At 35.2% G+C, this 25,918-nt stretch overlaps 1 protein-coding gene across 1 annotated transcript in view; it reads left to right on the forward strand.

Moving 5' to 3' along the window:
- Positions 1-24,296, forward strand: part of LOC125340653 (aldehyde dehydrogenase 1A1) — a 48,278-nt gene extending 23,982 nt beyond the window's left edge. Inside the window, exons 4-13 of the mRNA XM_048332412.1 lie at positions 216-345; positions 2,093-2,154; positions 3,734-3,862; positions 5,221-5,334; positions 9,598-9,700; positions 11,381-11,565; positions 14,415-14,579; positions 16,489-16,646; positions 18,122-18,196; positions 23,749-24,296. Coding sequence (XP_048188369.1) covers positions 216-345; positions 2,093-2,154; positions 3,734-3,862; positions 5,221-5,334; positions 9,598-9,700; positions 11,381-11,565; positions 14,415-14,579; positions 16,489-16,646; positions 18,122-18,196; positions 23,749-23,821 — 1,194 coding nt within the window. The 3' untranslated portion in view covers positions 23,822-24,296. The remainder of the gene's footprint in view (positions 1-215; positions 346-2,092; positions 2,155-3,733; positions 3,863-5,220; positions 5,335-9,597; positions 9,701-11,380; positions 11,566-14,414; positions 14,580-16,488; positions 16,647-18,121; positions 18,197-23,748) is intronic.
- The last annotated feature ends 1,622 nt before the right edge of the window (positions 24,297-25,918 follow it).

The following is a 25,918-nucleotide window of genomic DNA, read 5'->3' on the forward strand; positions in this document are numbered from 1 at the left end:
CCACCCACACCTCTCATATCTTTCTATTTGACCAAAAGCAGCATAATATTTAACTTTTTAGATCTCCCTTTTAGAAAGAAGAGTTAGACAAGATTATTTAAGATTCCTTTTATTTCCAAAACTCTCTAGCACATGATGATTCATCATCTTGACCATATATTTTTATTCTTGCCTATTTCTGTGAAATTTTAGTTGTGGAATGATTTGTTTTTCAGACAATGGAGTCCATCAATGGTGGAAAAGTATTTTCTCATGCATACCTGATGGATTTAGGGGGGTGTATCAAGACATTACGGTACTGTGCTGGCTGGGCTGACAAAATCCATGGCTCCACCATACCAAGTGGTAAGGAAATTGGGGAAACCACCAGGTATTTATGTTGTGGAGACACTATTATACACCTGAGTAGTTTAAATTCCTTTAAAGATATTAGTTAAATCTAAATTATTTTACCTTTTAAGCCAACTCATCTCTGAATGTATAAGTTAAATTAAGATGAAAAAATGTTTTTAAAGTTGGACATAATCATGCAGAAGACAGTACTATGGATAATTTAGAAAACATTCAATTAAGAACATTCTTTTATTTATTGTCAGCTTTTTTCTCTTTTATTTTGTTGATGAATGTCTCACCTACTTCCCTGCCTGGATAGGCTTTTAATTGAAATCCTCAGCCTTCTCAGGAGCTAGAATTACAGACAAGAGCCACTGATGCCTAGCAAGAAAATCCTTTATAGCTCATATTCTTAATTTAAGTAAATTAGCCCTAAAAGGGTCAAAACTTTTCAACAGTGGCCTCTGAAATTAATTATTTAAATTCTATTTCCATAGTGACTTTTACATCCTTGCTCTAATATAATTATTCTTCTTTTCATATTCCATTATAAGTTCGTTATATTCAACTATGCCGGTTAAGACTCAGTACAGGTAGACTAGACCAATTAAACAAACTCCCAATTTGTTTCAAGTAGTTTAAAGTAAGATGAGTCTGTGCGTATAGCCCAAGAATCTCTGTATATGAAGGTGTACACATGCAATATTTAGTGCGATGTGTACATTACAGATTGGACATGAAATATTTCACAAGAGGAAGTACTTGGGAAATACTAAGGATAGAACTGAAGTTGTGTAAATGTAATTCTATACCTCTAGAATTGGACGTGGTGTGCATTTTTAACCTAACTGGAACATTCAGTTGGTTAGAAGTACCAGCTTGGAAGTTAAAAGAATAAGACAATGGGAGTACCAAAAACTATAGTTATTTTTGTGTGCTAATTTTATTAGGTGTCTCATTTTATCTTCCAAAATCATGGGGAAACCACTGAAAGCTGTGGGTCTTGAGAAGAAAAGTTTTTGTTAGGATAGTCAGGAAGCTCCCATGAGAACTAAAGCAGACCTGAACAAAGAGAACAAAGCTCTCAGGATGCCCATGAATTAATCACATTAAAAGGGACACAAATGTCTTTCTTGCACTTTGGGCATTTTTATGAGTTTGCTTTTTTTTTTGTAGGGACAAAAAATGGTAACATTTTAGAACAAGTCCATAAATAATTTTCTTACTGATAGGGAGTTATTTTATTATTTTAAAATCATGTTACCCTTTTGGGGAGAGATTATATAGTAAAGCAAAACTTTGAGCTCGTGCAAATACATTTGAATACGGTTCTTCCTCTTAGCTAGAGATAACTCACATCCTATATCCTCCTTTTCTATAAACTTTAAAAATAAGGATAAATGATTACATTATGCTTCAAATTATGTTATTGCCCTGTATCTTTATTTTCACTTTTTCTGCATTGTGGTTTCTACCATTACAGAGTACTCTTTGGGGAAGACAGGTATCAGATTTTTAGTTTGTAAAAATTCTTTCTCAGTTTCTGTTTCTTTCTTTTTTTTTCTTTCCTCTCTCCCTTCCTCCCTCCCTTCCTTCCTTCCTTCCTTTCTTTTTTCTTTCTTCCCTTATTTATTTCTTTTCCTTCTTCCCTTTTAAGTTACTGTTTACATATTCCCTTGACATCAACTTTCAAACAACCTTTCCATGAATGTCAAATGTATTCACCTATAGAATTGAGTTATGCTTATTTATTTTCCAGATGGAAACCTTTTCACTTATACAAGACTTGAACCTATTGGAGTTTGTGGCCAAATCATTCCTGTAAGTTATTTTCCCGGATGATTTTTAGTGGGGGTTGGGGTGGGGATAAGTCTCTTGTGCTTTTTGATTTGGTGATAAATCTCTCTCAAAGTTGAATGAATTCATATACGTTCAACAAGCAGGACTTGTTGGATCTGCTCTTGTTGTAACTAACCTTAGGGAAGCTAGAAAAATGTCCTAGCATGACTTACTTTGTACACGATAGTTCACTTTTTAAAACTGGTATATGTAGTCCTTATTAAGGGCCCAGCTTTACAAGGCCACCCCACAGTGTTCACACAGGCTCCTCAATTGCAGGGCGCAACGTCAGTGGGGTGACCTCTGGCCTACTATTCTATTCTGCTTTAAGACTCCTTACCATGGACTGCATCAGCAACCAGAAATTTAAAATCCTGAAATGGATTTTTAATTAAAATAGAAGAAAGAATCCCAGATATGGCGTACTCTATAGACTATATCTTTAGTAAACAGGCTTGAGATACTGCAGTCTCCTCTATAAGAAAATAGTATTTACATGAAATCATGATTTCCTATAAGCCTAAGGATAAGGAGATTATCTAAACTTGATTTATATATTGAATAAACTTAAATAGAGACATAATGAAGCATTCTACAGTTTCAAAATTCCAATGAGATTGAAGTATAACTATATTGACATTTTAATGAAATTGCTTATTAATTCAAAAGCTTAGCAAAGTGTTGAAGATTGAGCCATCCCTTTTTCTTCAATAATTCTCAAGACATTATTGGTAGTCATACATAATGAAATTTTGCACACAGATCAAGTCACTCCTCTTAGTTCATGTATCTGTTGATGATTTTGCTGAGCTCATCACTCAGTCTCTAGATCCTAGATATTTCTGTCTCCAAAATTATATGTTGTGAGTATTGTTCAGAGGAAAAGCACATATTTCAAATTGAAAAGGCCCTGGTTTTAATTGCCAGTAAAACACACACACACACACACACACACACACACACACACACACACACACGCACATGCACTGTCTTAGATAAGCACTGCTATAAGTCACCTAAATGACAGGAAAAAGTTCATATTTTGAATGTACATAGTTTACAAGATAATTATATGTAAAACCATATGCAGTAAATTTTCCTTGTAGGAAAATATGATGACAGTATTTGAGTATATTTGGGGGTTCTCCTCCACTTCTATCTGATTTAAAAAGAACTAATTAGGGCTGGGGATATAGCCTAGTGGCAAGAGTGCCTGCCTTGGATACATGAGGCCCTAGGTTCGATTCCCCAGCACCACATATACAGAAAACGGCCAGAAGCGGCGTTGTGGCTCAAGTGGCAGAGTGCTAGCCTTGAGCGGGAAGAAGCCAGGGACAGTGCTCAGGCCCTGAGTCCAAGGCCCAGGACTGGCCAAAAAAAAAAAAAAAGAACTAATTATCATTTACTACTCATTTTAGCCATATTCTGGAATAAAATAAATTATTACACAAAACAAGGAACTTATCATTTAACATTTACATGTAATACATCTAATGTTAGAAGTTGCATCAGCACATGTGGCTTTGAATAATGCACTCCATTGTCAAATATTGCTTCCTAGTGGAATTTCCCGCTGGTTATGTTCATATGGAAGATAGGGCCTGCCCTGAGCTGTGGAAACACTGTGGTTCTCAAGCCAGCTGAGCAAACACCCCTCACTGCTCTTTACATGGCATCTTTAATAAAAGAGGTAAGTTTTCTTCATGGACACACACAACCAATAATAGGAGGATCTCACTGAGTACTACAGTAAACTGTCCTTTTTATAAATGGGTCCTGTGTAGTGCATGGAGAGATGCATGTAGCAGGGCCTCTGGCTGGAATTTCTGGCAACCAGCCCAATGAAAGCTGCCCAAATGTATGACAGGAGGCTAGACTCAAAGGCCTAGTATCAATTACCTTGTGACCAGTTCTTTTATTTAGCTATCATAAACATAAACTTACAATAAAATGAACACACTATTCTTTCAAATATTATGTTAAGCTGGTTTGTAACTGACATGGAGGGCCTGATGACCTCTATGAATTTGTTTACACTTAAAGAAATTTTTGGCCAATATGAAGGTTGAAGGTCACTTTCCTAGTGTGTTGGTTTGTAATTCTCAGCCCCATTGTAAGCACATGTATCACAATGATTGAATAATTTATAGCCCCTTTCCTATCACTGTTTATATTTCCCTGCTTGTTTAAAGTGACAAGGAACTCATGAAACTGATTTTCATCACTTATCTTAATTGAATGGACATAGTTTGCCTTGAAAGCAATTCATTGTCTTTTGATTTCTTCATATCTTACCAAAAATCAAAATTGTGTCATCACTAGAAACATAAAATTTAGAAACTGTGTAGGAACTCTTTATTTTTATGTCAAAAAATAAGCAAAATAGATGGCAAAATCAGGGATATAGACATAAATAACCTGAAATGTTAGCCTGAGTTGGATGTCAGTGAACCTTCATCCTAAATGAACAAGCGTGCTTGTCTAATAGTTTACTGATTACATAATGTGCATGAGGACTCACTCACACACAGCTGTTAAGCACAGAGCAATGACAGCTGCAAGCTAAAAATGTGGGCACCCTTTAGCTTTTATTTTTGCAGAAAAAGATAAGTGCACTGTCTTTCTTTCCTATTAAGTATTTTAATAATAACTTTTATTTGTTATTTTATTTGAGTTGAGGGAGCAATGGGAATTGAATCCAAACCCTGGTACTTACTACTAAAACACTCTGAGTTATACCTCGTTCCTTATAGTATGTTTTTAAGCTGCTATTATGAAATTCAGACACTATCTTTCAAATAAAGATAAAATCGTCGACAGAGTTATCCTTGGGAGAAAGTGTGCTTCAAGAATGCAGCCTTTGAAGTTATTTTTATGTGAGCTACAAAAATAAGATATGAAGAGGAAATGAAGATAAAGGCATATCTGTGAATTTCTATTGGTAGAGAAAGTCAGAAAGTTAGAATTAAGGGGGTTACCTCGACCCTCTACTCTTTTAAAAATTAAAATCTGAGTTTTGTTTTGACTACTTTGCTTTTTATCTCATAGGCTGGTTTTCCTCCTGGTGTGGTAAACATTGTCCCTGGTTATGGGCCGACTGCAGGAGCAGCCATCTCTTCTCACATGGACATTGACAAAGTGGCTTTCACTGGATCAACAGAGGTATATTACTTTAATCAGCCAATATTTTCAACCATCACCAGGATGTTCTATGTAATTTTTTTTTTTTTTTTTTTTTTTTTTTTTTTGCCAGTCCTGGGCCTTGGACTCAGGGCCTGAGCACTGTCCCTGGCTTCTTCCCGCTCAAGGCTAGCACTCTGCCACTTGAGCCACAGCGCCGCTTCTGGCCGTTTTCTGTATATGTGGTGCTGGGGAATCGAACCTAGGGCCTCGTGTATCCGAGGCAGGCACTCTTGCCACTAGGCTATATCCCCAGCCCGTATGTAATTATTTTTAAGCAGACACTTCCTTCAAACAAAACTTTTTAATGATTTGTTCTTGTTTCTAGCTTTCAGATATGTTTACATTGCTTAACCAGCACTAGTTTGAATGAAATGAAATACTTACAAAGCCAGAAGCACTAAAGTAAACTGTTTGAGTGGGTTTCTTACTTTCTCTTCAGGAAATACACCACTGAGGCTGTGTCATGAGATTGATAAAGTTTATGACAGAAAATATAAATTAGACCACAGTAATTTGTATGAAGGAATGCAACCCTGTTGTGTAGGTTATGAAAATTAAACAGGAGAGCCTCAACATAGTTTCCTTATTTGGGGTTCTTCTCTGCTTATCCTGAAGGGAACCAGAAACCCAACTTTTCTTGATGTTACCAATAGCCTTGCCTATCTTTCTCTCTGCTTCCTGTATGGATAGATATAAAGTTAAAAATAAGACAACAACCATGGACACTGCAAGAAGAACAGAAAGTGGAGGAAAAGACAGAGAGAGGAGGGTGAAAAAGAACAGTTTAATTGCTGAGCAATTTGATTATTATGTATGACTGGTTCTAATGTATTAATAATGCTTAGAAGTTTGAATAAGATTAAATTTTATTACTCATGATCTTCCATGAAATATAGGTAAGTAGATGTGTACTTTTTCTTTGTTTTTCTTAGACATAGAGTAGAAAAAAGATCAAGTTCTGCAAATCCTTATTTGTTATAAGAAGGAACAAACACCGAATTCAGAATTTCCTATGAATTAAAAAAAAAGAGTGTGTATGATGTAGTGATAGCTGTAGGAATGGAGAGGTTCCATTTGAAAACTAGCAGAGTAGGTAAAGAAAGGAATGCATAGGTTCTGCATCCTCGCTTGGGGTCTAAATCCCACACTTCCTTCTCCATTTGTCTGTACCAGGGGATATTTTCTGCCTGCTCCAGTAGCAATAATCACTGCCTATTTCTCTGGAATCAACTCTGAGCCTCACTAGAGAACATTTGTTCATCTAAGAGCCTCTTAAATTTAGAGTCTTTTCTTTTGTGTTCCTATTGTCTATGATAAATAGTTGTGAACATACATGCCAACTCCTACTTACCTGTACCCCTTGCCTGAGTCTTCTCAAAGGTTGCCTTCCTCATTGTTTTCTTCAGAAAGCAATACAACAACCCTGCCGAGCCAGCCGGCAGTGAATGGGAATCCTGACTGAGGGTGGCGAGGATTAAGGAAAAGGAAAAATACAAGACAAGAGAAAAAAGACAAGAGGCAAAGATGGGGTACGGGAGGTCTGCATCTCGAGATTGAGACTCAAGACTGCAGCGATGTTTATTCTTATATTCCAGCTTATATACAGTTTGACAACCAGGAAATAGCATAGGATTAACTAAGGTTTAAGAAAACAGAAAGGCCCTGAAATTGGTAAATAACAACAGACAGTAAAACAAGATATGGTTGAGTGGTTTACATAACAGACTCTTGTTGACATAATAAAACATCTTGGGATTAGTACTGTCCTTCAAGTAAACCTTGTCCTTGCATGTCCTTGAGATAACAACATAGCCAGAGGTTAGGACAAACTCTGTTGTTGGCACCCTAAGCCATGACCTTGCATGCCTTTGAGAGTAAGTCAGAAGTCAGGGTGAATTTCGCTGTTAGCTCCCGACAAACAACTTCTGATTAAATACTGAAGAATTAAGTGCCAACAACACTGATTTTAGACGCTACGCATCAAATTCTGCATCTTCCCCTCATACCCACTTGAAGGCTCCTAAAAACCTGTTTTTAGTTCTTTTTCAGCTTCAAGTCTGTTGCTTAGCTTACAATAGGGAACTTGGCAAATGTTTTCCAAGGGGAAAACTTGTAAATCAACATTACTCATGATCGTTTTATCAGTGAGACACATTCTACTAAGTTAATCATTTCAAGGTATCTCTGGGTTGGTTTAAAATAAAACCATGACCACATAACATAAGATAGAGTCAGGTTAAAACATTTCCGATAGCACTTGTACTTGTGCTCCCCAAGGCAAGGCCAGTGTCCTGGAACACACTGTTCATCTGCACTCTCATAATTCTTACCTTTGTCTTCAACACAGACATGGAGGGAAAAAATAAAAAGATAAAACATTTTGCCAAGCAAAAGAATGATATCATAATAAAAAAAATTTAATGTTTCCTTGTTCTGCTCCTAGCTAGCCTTGTGGTAAAATTCAAGGCAACCTTTCATTTGTAAAATGTAACCTTCTTCTTGACTCATATTTCTGACCAGCTTTTGTGTTAGCTCTTTAGACATCTGTAGCTTTTACAAAAAACTAGTCTAATCTTCATTTACTAAGGCAAAAGGTATTTGCTTCAGTAGAGTTCTTCTGGTAAACCTAATTCTAACTAGGACAAGTAGAGAAAAGAGGGGACAGAAAGAAATTGGGAAACTCCCAAAGGGGGAAAGGCAAAATATTTTGTGTTTGAATGGAAACTTCTTCATCATTTCTAATAGAAATGGTCATCAGAAAGACCTGGCGGAGGCTGAGTATGTTGGTCCACTCCTATAATGCCAATACTCAGGAGGAAGAAGAAGAATCACATTTTAGGCTTACCACGGCTACAGAGAAAGACACCATCAAATAGAGAAATAAAGAAGAATGAAAGAGGGAATAAATGGGGAGAGGAACATAGGGAGATATGGAGGGAGGGAGACAGGGAGAGAATGTGTGGAGGAAGGAAAACAACAATAAGGGAAAATATAAGTTTTGAAAGTAAATGGAAATTTCAAACAGATTGTTCCCAGTGAAAATCTACTTTTCAATTATTTTTAAAACTTATTTTTAGATATTTAATTTAATCCCATGACATATTTAAATAAAACTAAAATACTACCAGATTAATGATCCATTCTCTAGTGTACAGCAATGGTTAGTTGAATAGCTATACAAAATATAAATGGCATTGTTTTATTTAGTTGGAATAAAAACATTTTACTAAAAATCCAAAGTGTATATTTAGGAGTAAACACTGAGAATAACAGAAGGAAAATAAAATGCTTGTCCCTAAAAAAAAAAAAGAAAGGAAAGGCAAAAATCATGTAAGTGGATTGCCAATAAATACAATAAAGAAGAGGTAATTATTGAAACACGTCATGTTTTAGAGACAGAAAAACAGAAACAGAAGAAAATATTATTAATGAAAAGTAATGCAGAAACAAAAAAGCAATATCTTTATTTGTAAAGGAATAGCTAGCATAAAAGAGGAAATCAAAATTGCAGGAGTTCAGTTCATTCATTAATAACAGAGCATAAATCCAAATTTTCTTCTATTCCACCGAACAAAGCTATGTGTGTTGAAGAAAGGATGGCCAGTTAGAGGGGTATCTATCTATCTATGACACAAATATATGTTATATATACATACATGTGATATAACTATGTGTGCGTGTATATATGTATGTATGTATATGTATGTATGTATGTATGTATGTACGTATATTACCATTCAAGGCAGACTCTGAAGGAGTCTTTATGTGGTTCTTTCAGAGACCATGAGAAGAAGAGTCCTGCCAACAAAGAATTCCAGGGAAAGCCAGGATATGGGCAGGACATAGAGTCAGTCAGGTTGGAAAGGGAATATGATTTTTTTTTAAAGGAGTGTTCTTAACATTAGTAGAAGAAAGAAATGTAAAACAGATGAGTTGTAAACATGTCATGACATGTCTAGTCAATCTACAGATTCAGTTTTAACTCCTGTACATCCATATACATAGATCAACTATCATGTACTACATCCACTCTCTTGCCTGTGAGCATGTTTTGGATTTGTCTTCTCATGTCTGTAAACTTGGAACAGGGAACCTTTTATACCTGAAGGTGCTAAATCTTCAAAAATGCTCCTCAATGCTTCTTCTTAATACATTTAAGGATGGCACAGACAATAAAATATTATATGAACCTCTTTGCATGAGGGTAGACTAAAGGTTCTCCTTGGCAATGATCCATTTCAGGTTGGAAAACTAATCAAAGAAGCTGCTGGGAAAAGCAATCTGAAGAGGGTCTCCCTGGAGCTGGGGGGAAAGAGCCCATGCATTGTGTTTGCTGATGCTGACTGTGAGTAGCTGCCCCTTTGTTCACTTTCCATCTTTCTTCCTTCTCTGAAATCTGATCAAACTATAGGGTGAATTTGAGTGTTACAAAGAGGCTTGCTTTGAAATGTAAGAAAGTAACCATAGTCTGTGTCATCTTGAAGTTCTTACACATAAATAAATACAGATATAATTCTTTCCTGGTTTAGAATAAGTTGTGATATCATAATATGAACATTACATAAAATCAGTGTTGCATTTTTAATAATTCTAAGTCCTCATTGGCATTTTTTAAGTAGGTAAGGAGCATCAGATATGTTGGGTTGAGACCAACTGGGAGACAATTATTTTACACTTTATTCTTGATCCATTCATCCTGGTCATGTGGGCATTAAATGAGATGGTCAAAGGTAAAGGAAAAGTATTCACAAACTTTTTTTTTTGTATCTCCATATTGAGTTTACACATGTAAAGTCTACAATGATTATGCAATCCCACATATATAATTGTAGCTTCATTGTTGTTATACTACAACATAGAATTTCCCTAACTGCTTCCTAAATAGGAACTTAGTAGTCAAAATGGATGATCAAGTATCTCTCTGCATAATTTGTATGAGGCTAAAACAGAAGATTTGAAGTGTTTTGTGGAATCTGCCTGTGATACTATTGAGGTATTAATTAAAGACGATGTGCTATACTATACTACCATGTTAATCAGTCTGTAAATGTAACAAAATTTCTAATTCACCAAACCTGTCAGTAAAATACTTCCAGTGCCACTTAGTTGCTTTAATGTTGAATTGACTCTGCAGCATTTAGAAGAATTAGAATCAAGAAGTTCCTAATTGATCAAGATGACATTGACCAACACACACACACACACACACACACACACACACACACACACACCCCTTCCCAATTAAGATGCCTAGACCCAGTTTGCCATGTAAGGCAAAGCAAGAAGAATATACAGGTATACAAAACATAATATATGTTATTTTACACTGGTTTTGAAAATTTTTTCCCTACAATAAGTTGGAAAGACTGATTGTAAGTATTAGTGGGCTTTGTTGTTGCTTTTTCAGAAATATTACTTTTGCTATTCACCGAAGTATTTAAGAAAAGTATGAAATTATTTGAAATGATAGATAGTTGAGCTAGCTAAACCAAAGGCTCAAAAACAATATTTACATTATACAAAAATATTGCATGTATGCTTAGTTTACTTGTATGTTATAAGAGTATGGAGTATCTTCATAGTAGTGGAACATGAACATCTTCATTACCTATCAAAAGATAGTTATAGTATGAAACTGTAACCTCTCTATACATCAGTTTGATAATAAAAATTTGAAAAAAAAATAAATTCATGAGATAGAAAAAAAGATAGTTATAAAAATCATTTATTAAATACATTTGTAATAGCGTTTGATCTTAGGATAAAAATTCACATTCTTGGTTATGGCCATATTAGAAGTCTAATAATAACTGCCTTTTTTCTGGTTCTAATATTTCCTTTCCTATTGTCTTCATAGTAAATACAGGATCACAACAATTAATTTTTATCTTATTTATAAGAGATGGACTGTATAAAGCCCATGTTTGACAATATCATTCGTCACTTTTCTATAGTACTGTGTTGCCTGTGAGAAACATATTCCTTAAAAAGTATTTCCTCATGACTGTGAATGTTTTTATTATAGTGGACAATGCCATTGAAATGGCCCACCAGGGGGTGTTCTACCACCAGGGCCAGTGCTGTGTAGCTGCTTCCAGGCTTTTTGTGGAAGAATCCATTTATGATGAGTTTGTGCGAAGGAGTGTTGAGCGGGCTAAGAAATATGTTCTTGGCAATCCTCTGACTCCAGGAATAAGTCAAGGCCCTCAGGTGAGTACAGAAAACTAACAGGAGGAATAGCATTTCAAGGGACAAAAACAAAAAAATCAATTTTACTTTCCAATTTTGATTACGTTTGGTAACTTTTCAAATGAATGTCAAACTGCAGAGCTTCTGCATGGCAAAGAGCATAGCTCGCAAGATAAACAGAAAGCCCACAGACTGGGAGATCTTTACCGGTCGTTCAACGGACAAAAGCCTCATATCTAAAATACATGCACAACTAAAAAATTAACTTCCTCCGAAACAAAACCGCAAAGAACCAATAGCCCCCTCATCAAGTGGGCTAAAGACTTAGAAAGACTTGTCTGATGAGGAAATGAGAATGGCCAAGAGACATATGAAAAAGTGCTCTACATCACTGGCCATAAAAGAAATGCAAGTCGAAACAACATTGAGATTTCACCTCACCCCAGTAAGAATGTCATATATCAAGAAAACTAACAATAACAACTGTTGGAGGGGATGTGGTCAAAAGGGAAGCCTACTCCATTGTTGGTGGGAATGTAAACTGGTTCAACCACTCTGGCAAGCAGTATGGAGATTCCTCAGAAGGCTAAATATAGAACTCCCCTATGACCCAGCAGCCCCACTTTTGGGTATCTATCCAAAAGAACACAAACAAAACACAGTAAAGCCACTAGCACAACTATGTTCATCTCAGCGCAATTTATCATAGTTAGAATCTGGAACCAACCCAGATGCCCCTCAATAGACGAATGGATCAGGAAAATATGGTACATATACACTATGGTATTTTATGCCTCTATTAGAAAGAATGACATTGTCCCATTTGTAAGGAAATGGAAGGACTTGGAAAAAATTGTACTAAGTGAAGTGAGCCAGACCCAAAGAAACATGGACTCTATGGTCTCCCTTATTGGGTATAATTAGTACAGGTATAGGCAAGTCACAGCAGAGGATCACAAGAGCCCAATAGCTATACCCTTATGATCACATAAGATGATGCTAAGTGAAATGAACTCCATGTTATGGAAATGATTGTTATATCATAGTTGTAACTACTTTCAACGTCCCATGTATATCTGTAGCTACTATTATTGACAATGTTCTAGTATCATCTTCCCGAGGTTGTACCCACACTATCTCTGTAATCTTATCTGAGTATATTGGAAATCATGTATTAGAACTAGGAAATTGAAATGGAATACCAAAATTGAGAGACACAGGGTAAAAAAAGACAAACAACTACAAAAGCAATACTTGCAAAACTGTTTGGTGTAAGTGAACTGAACACCTCATGGGGGGAAAAGGAAAGGGAGAGGCGGGTGGGGGGATAGAGGGACAAGGTAACAAACAGTACAAGTAATGTATTCAATGCCTAAAGTATGAAACTGTAACGTCTCTGTACATCAGTTTGATAATAAAAATTTGAAAAAAGAAAACAAAGATGACCAAAAATAAAAGAACGCCCAGTAAGAGCTGGAGGCGTGGAGATCAGTCCGTGGCACAGGCACATGAACACAAAAGATAGGTTGCGATTTAGTCCTGCACTTGATTAAGACTTTTATAAGAAAATCCACCTGAGAATTATGTCATTACATTCTTAATAGGTATCAGCATCTTGGAATTCTAATTGCTAATGTGTATTTCTTCACATTCAGATAAGTGGAATTGTAATGAATATAAAGAAAATGTTTTAAAATTAGTTTTTAATTAAAAAGAAAACAAATGAATGTCAAAGAACCTTAATTCCACTATGAATTAGTGTCACTTTCTCAAAAAGAATTTGATTGTTTTCTGTAATAATTATCTCTCTCTCTAAAATCCTGTATATTTAAATGAATATAAAGTCCTTTCTCTTACAGACATATAAAAACACATACATTTATAATACATAAATACTTACATACAAAAAGAAGAGAAAAATCTATGATCCTTCACACCAAATATTGACTGGCCAATATTTTCTTCCAAGGGATAATATACAATTAAACCACAGTTTCTAAAACTGAGCTGAAATAAATCACTTCTAAGAGAAAGAACTAGGATCATATTTTAAAATCCTGGTTTCTACAGTTGTAAAATAAGCAATTCATTGATCTAACTGATTAATGTAAGATTTTAATCTCTGGAAGTGAATATTGTTTTATGACAGGTTGCTCTGACTAAGTAGGATAAGTAGGCATTTTGGAACTTTGAGAAACAAAAGACCAAAATATCTCCAGGGTGTATCCATCTACTCTACATCTACTCATCTGCTAAAAATGTAAATTAAAACAACTAATTTCTATAACACTTGTCTGAAATTCATATGATCTACTTAATGAAGCCTAATAATCAGGTCTGGCTAGAAACTGGCATCAAGCCTACTGACCTACACTGAAGAAACTTGCCCAATCCATGGCATGTCAGGATGTGTCATCTAAGAGCATTTTCTAGGGGGAACGGATGCTTCAGGAGTAGCCAGATCCAAGTGAAAGTGTCTGAACCTTGAAGCTCCAAAGTCCTGAATTCCAAAAGCACCTACATCCAAAATGCTATGTTTGAAACAAACTGTAATCCACCTCTCTTTTTCAGTCAAGTGTGAAAGATAATTACTAAACCTTTATTTCAAAGTAAGTTAATTTCCATTGTATGATTTATATGTTCCTAGTGCCAATATGTGTCCCTTCTGTGACCTTACATACTAAATATAAATATCCTCCATGTTTTTTTTCTTTTCCTAATAATTCATAAGAAGTATATGCACCCAATAATGCATCTGAACTTTTCTGAATTCTGTGGGGATACATTAGAATGATTAACAAATATCCTACATTTTCAAGGCCCAGCCATTTAAGTTGAACTTTATTACATATGATAATTTTTCCAAATAGGTGGATAAGGAACAACATAATAAAATTCTTGACCTTATTGAGAGTGGAAAGAAAGAAGGAGCCAAACTGGAATGTGGAGGAGGACGCTGGGGGAATAAAGGCTATTTTGTCCAGCCCACCGTTTTCTCTAATGTTACAGATGAGATGCGCATTGCCAAGGAGGAGGTAAATGGCTTCATAGTTACTATGTTTTCTCTCTTTTGTTGCCATATTTTTTTTCTCTCTCTCTCTCTTCCTCTCCATCTCTCTGAAAAATTCTCAGGTTGTTACTGTCTTTCTTAATAAACACTAATCCTAATTGATTTTATTGATAAAGGTTTATTTATGATTAATGCCAAATACAATAAGAAATCCTTTTGGTCTGACAAGAATTTCTAGCCAAATCCTGAGCAAGATGCTTAACACTCTCTGGTTGTCCATCAGAACTTGAATGAACTGATAGGATAGGAGTCCTCTTACATATGTGATAACCCAAATAAACACAAAGGGCACTATTTCACCTGAAATTAACTAGGCACAGGAAAACACATACTAACTGATCTCAATTATGTATAGCATATAATCAAGCCTGCCTCCCAGAAGCAGAGAATGGAATGGTGGATATCAGGGTGTTTGTGGGAGAAGTGAGGTAAAGATATTGATTAAATGACACATAGTTGCATTAGACAAGAGGAATATGTTCAGTATACATACTATAAAATATAATGACTATAATGAACAACAATATGTCATATTCTTGAACATTGTGCAGGACAGATTTTAAGTATTCTTACTACAAATTAAATTAATAAGCAAGTGCTTAAATTCTATTTTCTGAGAGGTGAGAGCCTATGGTTTGCCTTTTCATGTTTTCTACATATGAGCCATTCAGCCCCACCTTCTATGTGCTCTTCAACCTATATTTTTGGTTAGTTAAATTACTAATTTGGTATATGCAAATATACAAATTGAGTACACTTTATACCTATGTATGCATAAATTATAAACACATAATGTATATATATATAATGTGAATATATCTATATAATTATTAACCAAATATTTAACATTACACAATATTAAAAAGTACCTGGAACCAAGTACCTATGAAAACAAAAGTTTGAAATATATGAATAACACACACACATATCAGTATATATAATATATACCATTATATTGTTTAGTAGATTATATATTTTGGTTAAATATTAGATGAGATTAAACTAAAGTTGATGGCAGATGTTTTCTAGAGATATAATATATAATGAGTTTACATTTAGGAGAAGTAAGTCATTTATCTTGTGGACTCTGAGGGCTTTGAAACATGCAGAGATTGATGAGCTGGCTTTGAGTTGTGAAAGCGCTTTGTTGTACTCTTTGATAAACACATTGACAGCTCAAAGGTTGTGAATCATCCTTCCATTAAGTAAATTTGTACCTTGTACTTTAGGCACATAATATGAAAGAGAACCTAAGTTTATTTTCGTGTGTGTGTGTGTTTCTAGCTGTTTTATTGGTTTGTTTTTATTGTTAGTTTTATTTTGCTTATTTGTTTTACAGTCCTGGTGTTTTTCCTCAGAAAATCTTATGTACTAGGAAGGAACTCTACCACCTTAGCCAGACTGCCAGCCTTTTTAAAAAATCATTTCTTGGAAAGGATCTTATATTTTTGCCTAAGGACAGTCTTGGACCATGCTCCTCCTATCTTGCCTACATAGCTGTATTTACTGATATATCCAACTTGATTGAGCCATATCTCAACTGTCTTCCTGATAGCTTAGATTCAGAGATGCACCACAACACCCAGATCTTAAGTTGTTTTCTTTATGCCTTACATGTTGTCAAAGTAAGAATAAGCCATAATCAAGTCTCCATAAAGAAGAAATAAATGAATAGAAACCAGGTGGTGTGGCTCAGGTATGGAGTCCTAGCTTCTTAGGAGGTAGAAAGTATGGGGGGAAATTTAAATCATCATTTCCACAGAAAAAGCTTGACTAAAATTGTACACAAGGAAGGGGAGGAGGACCTATACTATCATTTAAAATACTTAATTTAAGCCTACTTTTATTTATTTTTTTCATTTTTCCTGATGTAGATATTTGGACCAGTGCAACAGATTATGAAGTTCAAAACCATAGATGAAGTGATCAAGAGAGCAAACAATACTAGTTATGGCTTAGCCGCAGGGATCTTTACTAAAGACCTCGATAAAGCTATGACTGTCTCCTCTGCTCTGCAAGCGGGCGTAGTGTGGTAAGTCAAAGTGTAAAAATGTACAGGTTTTCATGTGAGCTACGGTTACAGTTCACTTCACTTCACTTGGTGTCTCCTGACTTTAATTTCTCATTTGCATTTTTAGGGCTTGCCACAAAGTAGTTATTGTCTGTACTGCAAATAACATAACAACCAAACTAGCTAAATACTATATTGGAAGAACTATCCTTAACTCTATCCTTTTCAAAATGACATAGACCGAACAATTATTTTTATTTCTTTCATTAATTTATTTATGTGTAATTTATTTTTATTCTTGTTGTAAAGAGGTTACAGTTATATAAGTCATCTCTCCCCTCATCTTCTCCCAGTTTTTCCCTCCTGACTCTTTTCCCTCACAAGTTATATAGTCCATTTTCAACATAGTATCTAGTGAGTATCACTTATGCTTTTGCATCCTTTGACCAACCATTTCTGTGCTTCTCTTACCATCCTCTAAATAAGTAAACTTACATCTAAGACAGAAGGTGCAGAAATCAAAAAGAGCAATAAAAAGGAAAAAAAGTAAAGCAAAAACACAAAGTAAAATAACAAGAAATCTCATTTCCATTTCTTGGCGTTCATTTCAATAAACATCATTTTATATGATCATATGCACATCGTTATTGAGCAGTTGTGATCCTCTTTTAAGAATATTCTCCTTTGGTCTCACTGTGTACATGTTTAGAGTCCTATTTAACTTATCATGTCCAAGTGAAATTTTTTGTCTTTTACCCTCCAGTGTATTTACTTGTAGGTTTATAGGCACTTTCTAGTTACAACAAATGAGGGAAGCCAAGCAATCTATGTTCCTTTGGGTCTGTCTTTCTTCACTGAATATGCATTTTCACAAGCCTTTCCACTTTCTTATGAAAAGTGCAATATCATTCTTTCTGATGTTAGCATAGAATTCTATTGTGTGTATATATACCACATTGTCTTGATCCATTTGTCCACTCAGGGGCATCTCGGTTGATTCTGTAATCTTGGCTATGGTCAACAATGCTACAATGAGCATGGTTGTGCTGGTAGTTTTAGTGGCCTTCTTTCTGTTCTACTGGATAAATCCTCAGGAGTAGAATTGCTGGGTTATGGAGAAGCTCTAAGTTTAATATTTGAGGAACCTCCCTACTGCTTCCCAAGTTTACATTCCCACCAACAGTGTGTTCAAATTCCCTTTTGTCCACATACCCATCAGCATCTGTTATTAGTAGTTCTATTGATAATGGCCATTCTATATCCCCATGCATAGTTTCATGATTGTATTTATTTCTGGGTAATTTATGGATATTCTTATTGTCTGTATCTTATTGTATAGTGTTTTTCATATTACTGTGTCATACTGAAATTCAAGTAAATGGAATTCCTACAAAGTTTTACCCATTTGTACAATTCACAGTTTAGAAGTTATTTCATAGGTTCAGTATTACTTATACATTATAGAAAAGCTCATTATCTCCTTTTCTTTTTTTTAGGGTAAATTGTTATCTTCTGTTATCTCCCCACTGCCCCTTTGGTGGTTTCAAGATGTCTGGAAATGGACGAGAAATGTAAGAATAACATTTTAGGAAGATAAATACTAATTTTGATGAAAATTATTGTGACTCTCAGAGGATTAATCCATGTTTGCCTCTTTATATAAGTGTGCCTCTTTTCTTTTTTAGAAATTAATTCCACTAAATAGCTTAGTAAAGGTTGTTGTCCTCTCTAAGTAAGCAACAGCAGGAGGGAGAGAATATGTGTGTGTGTGTGTGTGTGTGTGTGTGTGTGTGTGTGTATGTATATATATATATATATATATATTCTCCTGTTGTTCATAAGGACCATATTAAGTACTTTATGTTGGTAGTTTAATTATTGACTAGTGGTAGAAAAAAATATATATGCAACCTACCTGGGAAATACTTCCAGACTGAGGTGAATCTTTAAAAGGAGGATATAAATATATGAACAATCTAGTTCCTTAAATATACTTCTTAAATAAATAAATTTGTTGCCTTATCTAAAAAACTAGTGTACATATGAATGATTTTCATGTATTGAAATATTACTTATATAGTCCCTAAATTTTAAATTACCTGAATGTGTGTTATTTAGGATATTAAAAATCAATATAGGGCTAGGAATATAGCCTAAAGGTAGAGTGCTTGCCTTGCGTACATGAAGCACTAGGTTCAATTCCTCCATACCACATATATAGAAAAGGCCAGAAGTGGCTCTGTGTGCTCAAGTGGTAGAGTGCTAGCCTTGAACAAGAAAAAAAAAAGAGCCAAGGACAGTGCTCAGGCCCTCAGTTCAAGCCCCAGGACTGACTGGCAACAACAACAACAACAAAAAGAAAAGGAATAAATTAGTATAAACCCAGAGGGAAATTTGACACAGGAAAACAGGTTTTATGGTTGTGACTAGGTTGAGAATATTTATACGTAAATGTGTTTACAAATGTGTTTATGAGCCTCAGTTGCTTTTGAAACTAAGATACATAGACTCCTTAAAATACACACACATATATGCACACATACAAATTAGTGGCACTGTATTTAATGTGCACAAACTTTCTGCTGTTAAAATTTTTATTAAATAAAAATAGGGCTGGGAATATGGCCTAGTGGCAAGAGTACTTGCCTCCTACACATGAAGCTCTAAGTTCGATTCCCCAGCACCACATATATGGAAAACGGTCAGAAGCAGCGCTGTGGCTCAGGTGGCAGAGTGCTAGCCTTGAGCAGGAAGAAGCCAGGGATGGTGCTCAGGCCCTAAGTCCAAGGCCCAGGACTGGCCAAAAAAAAAAACAAAATTTTTTTTCATTAAATAAAAATAAATCACTAAATAAAAGATACATTCAAACATGAAATAAAAAAAGGAAAGCTTCCCATTTTGTTAATAGCAAGTAAAATAAATCTTAGTTTTGAGCAGAGAAATGACAAAATATTCTATCCACCTCCCTCAATATTTATTCACTGTTTGCTATGAATAAAACTCTAGGAGTCTCAGAGGTCTAAGACTTTTATCCTCTATATCACTGTGTTGACAGAAAGAATATGTTAGAAATTGTAGAATAGAAAATAGCTACACAACACACTCTGTGACGTAAGTCATAATAGACTAGGAGTTTACCTCATGAAGTAAGGGAAGCAGTTAAAGACCAAAGTGTTGAAGAGCAGAAAATCTGGCTACCAATAAATAAAGCACTGATACAACATCTTTCTAACAATCATGATGTTCATCTGCTAAAGATAGTTAATGGCAGCTGGGTGCTGGTGGCTCACACCTGTAAGTCCTAGCTACTCAGGAGGCTGAGGTCTGAGGATCATGATTCCAAGCCTGGGCAGAAAAGTTCCTGAGATTCTTATCTCCAATAACTGCTCAGAGGGCTGGAGATATGGCCTAGTGTCAGGAGTGCTTGCTTCATATACATGAAGCCCTGGATTCAATTTCTCAGCACCACATACATAGCAAAAGGCAGAAGTGGTACTGTGGCTCAAGTGGCAGAGTGCTAGCCTTGAGGAAAAAAAAAAAAAGGAATCCAGGGACAGTGCTCAGGCGCTGAGTTCAAGCACCAGGACTGGCAATAAATAAAAATAAATAAATAAAAATAACTTCTCAGAAAAAGCCAGATGTGGCATGGTGGCTCAGGGACAACACCTGAGCCCTGAGTTTAAGCCCCACAACCGGCACCACCACCAACAAAATAATAATAATAATAATAATAATAATAATCACAACAACAATAATAATATTTGCTAGAGTAATAGAACTCACAGAAAAAGCAATGCTACATCTAAGTGAAACATAGAGCTCAAGTAAGTAGCAATTAAGTAGAGAGTAGGATGTGCACAGGATGTGTTGAATGTTAAATGGCTAGTCAATGTGGTTAATGTGGATTTCTATGGGGAAGGATTTGATTTCAATGTTAAACATATACGAATTAGAAAGTCCATAATCCAAGAAAATTGGCTAGGGTCTTCCTATAGAAATAGTGAAAAGCTATGGGTATCTTCTATTGAAAGTTCAAATGGTAAGAACTGCACAGACCATGAGAAGCCATACGGGACACAGAACTCTATTTGAGTCCAACACTGGCAAACCACATGGCTCGGTTTCTGTTGTCTGACACCTGAGCCTCTATTTCTTCATATTTAAAATGGAGATAGCATGACTTTGAATTATTTAAAGATTGAAATGGTATAAAGCATTTATTTTCTAGCCATACAACTATCCTAGGGAAGACTCAATTTTTCTTTCCTTTCTCATTGCTATTCTTTACATTTTCTATTACTGCAGGATTCCTGAACAGAACTAATTACCTTATGCAAAAAGCTATTGCAAAGGTTAAATTACTTGAAAGGGTAGTTCATGCATTGCTGGCTCAGGTATCTAACAAATTACTCTGGGAGAATGGCAAAATATAAAAGGAATAAAAAATTAGACATAGTATGTCAATTTTGATGCATTTAATTTTGTCAGACTTTCACATAGAAACATAAGGAAATGAAAGAGTCAAGACTAAAAGTGGGAGTCTGCCACCCATAATTTCCTTAAAGTTCATAATTTGGGTCTGAATAATTTTCATCTTTAAGATACAAAAGAAAAGATTAAATTATAATTTTTACTTCAGAAATTCCAGCTGAGATTGCTTCTATTAAAATCTACCTAATAAAATTGGAAAGATTAAACCAACCAGTCATTTACTGGATGATGTTTAGACAGAATTACTGAAGTGATAGCCTCAAATGACACTCTAGAGCTAAATTATAATTTGTGTTCAAAAGTATAAAAACAGAATTTATCAGTTGAGAGCAGAGTCCTGAAGAAGCCAAAACTAATGACATGTAAACCCAGAGTGGTCAATGGTAACATGAAATGCCTAGCCTTCTGAGATTTCTATGATGTTTGACCATATATTGCCACTAGAATGACTGGCAGGAAGCACTCCTTGTGTACAATACTATTTATTTTCACCGAATTTAACTTTAGTCACTGGAGACTTGGCCAGAAGGACATTTCAAATATAATTGACACTCAGTACTTCTTAGTGTTTCCCTCCCTCCATCCCCTCTTCCTTCCATACTTCTCCCTCCTTCCCTTCCTCCTTCCTTTCCTCTCTCCCTTCCTTCCTTCTCTTTTTTTTATTTGCAGGTACTGGTGCTTGAAATTAAGGCTTCGTTACTATCCTATAACCTTTACAATTAAGGGTGGTACTCAACCACTTGAGCCACCACTCCACTTCCACCTTTTTATTGCTTAATTGAGCAAATGAGTCTCATGGACATTCTTTCCCTGCCTGGCTTCTAATCATGATCCTCAGATCTCAGACTTCTGAGTCCCTAGCATTATACATGTCTGAGTCTTCATCACCTTGCTAGATATTACTTTTCCTTGCTTCTTTCAAAAAAGGAGGTGCAAGGCAATGTTGTAAATGACTGAGTTTATAGCAAGAAATCAAATTAATAATATCACAGTTCAATTCAGAAAGTTTTCCCTCTGGTTTGTTGTTGTTGTTGTTGTTGTTGTTAGTTCATTTCTAGGCACAAAGGGAAAAGAAAGACATAACTTGCTACCATTTTACTTAGAGTGTGAATAGTAGAAATGCAGTCTCAAACCTCACTCCAGAACTCCTGAATCAAAATCAGCATTTGCATAAAGTCTTAGTTAATTTGTACAAACAAGATTTTTAAAGCATAGAACTAGTAACTCATAGACTCCGTAAGATAAAGAAAACTGGGAGCAAATGTTCTTGTGATCCAACACAGACAAAATGTGTGCATAGGATTCCAAATGAAGAGGACCTACTGGCAGCATGAATGTGACAATAATCTCACTTATACCTCTCCTGAGAGTATCAAATGTTCTTATGACTAAAGCTACAATAGAAAGCCTATTGGTGAAAAACCAAGGGTTAATTTATCTACCTTTTGAGATAAAATACTACCTTTTAATGGACTTCAGACAGCTGAGTCTAAACCCTTTAATTACTTTGAATAACATGCTCATTGAAGCTTTTAAAAAGGTATTTTCAAAAGCTTAATTGCCCAAGAAAATAATCAGTGTAAGGGGATTAAGTTTCTCGGGGGAAAAAATGTCTTCAACATACCTGTCTAGAAGAAAGGGGGAAAAGGATCAAGATCTTATTCCTCTGTAGACCTACATGTGTGCGGGTGTTATGATTTTTAAGAATGGTTGGATATACATGTAATTTCATCTTCTTATCAAAACAACATAGAAGACAACTGAACTCAATCCTTCTAGGTATCTCTTCAACAAAGGGTAAACTATACTTTCTAAAAACGGTCAGAGGAATAAATGTGATGACAAGATACAGGGTACAAACAGTTTGGCATGTTACTTTGAGTACTTGGTGTAGACTTAAGAATTATATGAGAAATTGATTGGGAAGGAAGAGGTCGTTTAAGGTGAAAAAGAAGACAACATCCAAAACTACAAAAAGTAGATTTAGACCAATCTTTATTTCCCACTTTCCCTCTTAATACATGCAAGGAACCTAAAAAGGAAGAAAAGCCAATCAACAAGAGCTAACGTTTTATTTTGTTTATATTTTTGCTATGAATCAAATCATTTTCTTAAAACTATGGCTGCAAAAGATAAGAAACATCTTTGAACGTGAAAGCAAGGTTGATTTTTCCCTTTACCATCTGTGCTGATAGAAGCAGTATATATAAGCTCCACTTTAGATTGGAGTTTTTTTGAGTGTTACTCCTGAGTGATTACATAACACAACTTCTCTTGTATTACCCCTTGGTAATTTTTTTAACCTAATCCAAGATTGATGACATTCTTGTTGAATTGAATTTTTGGAGTAGTTAGAACTTTAATAGAAAAGTAATGTTAAAAATGGACAGAGTCTGGGTGTCAAGAGAAAGTATATAATTTAGGAGGAAAAGGTTTTAAAGTTGTTTTCTACACAAATAGATTCATGTTCCTCTCAACAACTTATGATCAGGTAGCTCTCCTGTGAAATTCTTTACACATAAAAAATACTTCCCGTTGTCCCTAGCCGAATAAGCAAGAACGAACTTGTAACATATCAAGGATTAGCTCTCTGTCCACTGTAGTGTTTATGTATGTTTTCCCTTCTCTCCAGGGGAGAATATGGTCTGCGTGAATACACTGAGGTCAAGACAATTGCCATGAAAATCTCTGAGAAGAACTCCTAAAAGACACCTTCAAATCATCTCCTACAGTTACTAATACAGTGAGATTTAAATACAACCTCCATTTTTTCTTGATTTTTTTTAAAACATAGCGAATCATTAGTGCTAACACTACAAATGGAAACCATGTTCTGAATTCTGAAACCATGAAATCATGTGGTGTATTCCTTTCCATATGTGATTCCAATTCCTATCCTAAATAAAAATGATAGATTGGAGTGCAAGATAGCTCTATGCTTGTCATAGTCATATGCTTTCCCTTATGGTTACATGTCTTGAATAATCACCTTATAGAAAAGGTCTGTAGTTATTTACCCTTTTTCCCATCATGACTTCCTATAGTACTTAACACACATGTTAACTGCACAGCAAGTTGTTTGAAATGTTTTCTAGATGTCATGTCTGCTTGTCAAACAAAATGTTTAGCTGTATCTGAATATAAAGCTAATAAAACACAATCCTGCATGACTTTTGTTCAGTTTGACTTTTTTAGATGAAAGTTTGTTATGGTCAATTATCTATGTCACTTGAAAACATCATTTTTAAGCTAAAATTGCACTGAAAAAATGAAAATCCAATACACACATCTTCACAAGGATAAAGAAATACTTTATTTTTCAGAAGAATCCTTGAAAATCTATAGCACCTACTAGGGATGGGGCCTTTATAAACACTGACTTTCTATATCGTTTTAGGCAGAAACAGGAAAACAGAGTGATCTGTTAAATGGAAATGCATTCCTTTACTAGAGAGAAAAGAAACAATCCCTACCACCCTAAGTAGGAGGCATAAAAGAAATAAGGCTTTTACAAAGCATAAGACTGAGTGATCTGCCCAAGAAATAATAATAAATTCTAGTCCAGGGAACTGGGAGTAGTTTAATAAGAGGATTATACTGGATATGATCTTAGTGTTGATATGATTTACACTGAATAAAAGGAAAAGAAGGCAGCATAGCCAATCCAGATAGATTTCATTAAAAAACATTTGGTTCATTCTGTACAATGTGTTCCCTTCCTAAACAATACCTTTTAGGTGAAAGACCTAAAACCTGTTTGGTTTTTGTTTGTTCTGTGTTTGGGTTTTTTTATTTAAATTTTCTTTATTACAAAGGAGTTGCCATTTAACAAAGTGTTTAGGAATGTTATATATCTTGATTAAAATCACCCTTCTGAACATTTTTACCTAGCCCTCTCCTTCCTACTACCCCTCTTTCTCTTGTTTTAATTATATAGGATATACATTGGGATATTGGATTTGATTTGGATATATTTTTTAGATCGAATTCCCTTTAGTTGTGAGATTCCCCATTTCCCCTGCCCTCCTTTAACCCAGTTGAACATTAAGGTAACCATGTTAGGTGATGCTGTTTTATGTGATAAGGCAGCACTTGCTAGTCTAGGGAGAATGATAAAGATCACATACCTTGTTTGTAAATGTAACTATTCCATGCTTCTACTATACCCTCAAAACAAAGAACTTTCATTCTGCTGTGTTCTCATGGAAGAAGCAAGTTAGGCCCAAGTAAAAGCCTAAAAATTTAATCTAAGTAATCTTTAAGATAACCATTACTTCAGATACAGAGCTTATATTAATTTTTTTAAATTTTTGTTACTTAAGTAGTTACACAAAGGAGTTGCCTTTTATCAAAGCAGTTTATTTTTAAATATTTTTGAACTTTGTTTCTTTTTCAAATTTTAATTTAGCTTTACTTTTTAAAAATTTATTTGTCAAAGTGTTGTACAGAGGGGTTACAGTTTCATATATAAGGCAGTGAGTACATTTCTTTTCAAACTTGTTACCTTCTCCCTTGTTTTTTCCCACCTTTCCCCTTCCCCACTTCCCTCCCCTCCTTCCTCCTGAGTTGTACAGTTGGTTTATGGCATATAGTTTTGTACGTATTGCTCTTGCATGGCTTCATCTTTTATCTTTTGTCTCTGTTTTGATGTTCCCCTTCCCTTCCCTAGTTCTGATAAGCATATATGCAATACCCAGGGCACCAAAATCAGTTACAGTAACATTAGGGGTAAAACCATGGGGAAGAAAGACAAAAGAAAAAGGCATAATCTCACATGGAATGTTGAAAATAACAATGCTAAG

This window comes from Perognathus longimembris, chromosome 1 (genome assembly GCF_023159225.1).
Source record: "Perognathus longimembris pacificus isolate PPM17 chromosome 1, ASM2315922v1, whole genome shotgun sequence".
Taxonomy (NCBI): domain Eukaryota; kingdom Metazoa; phylum Chordata; class Mammalia; order Rodentia; family Heteromyidae; genus Perognathus; species Perognathus longimembris.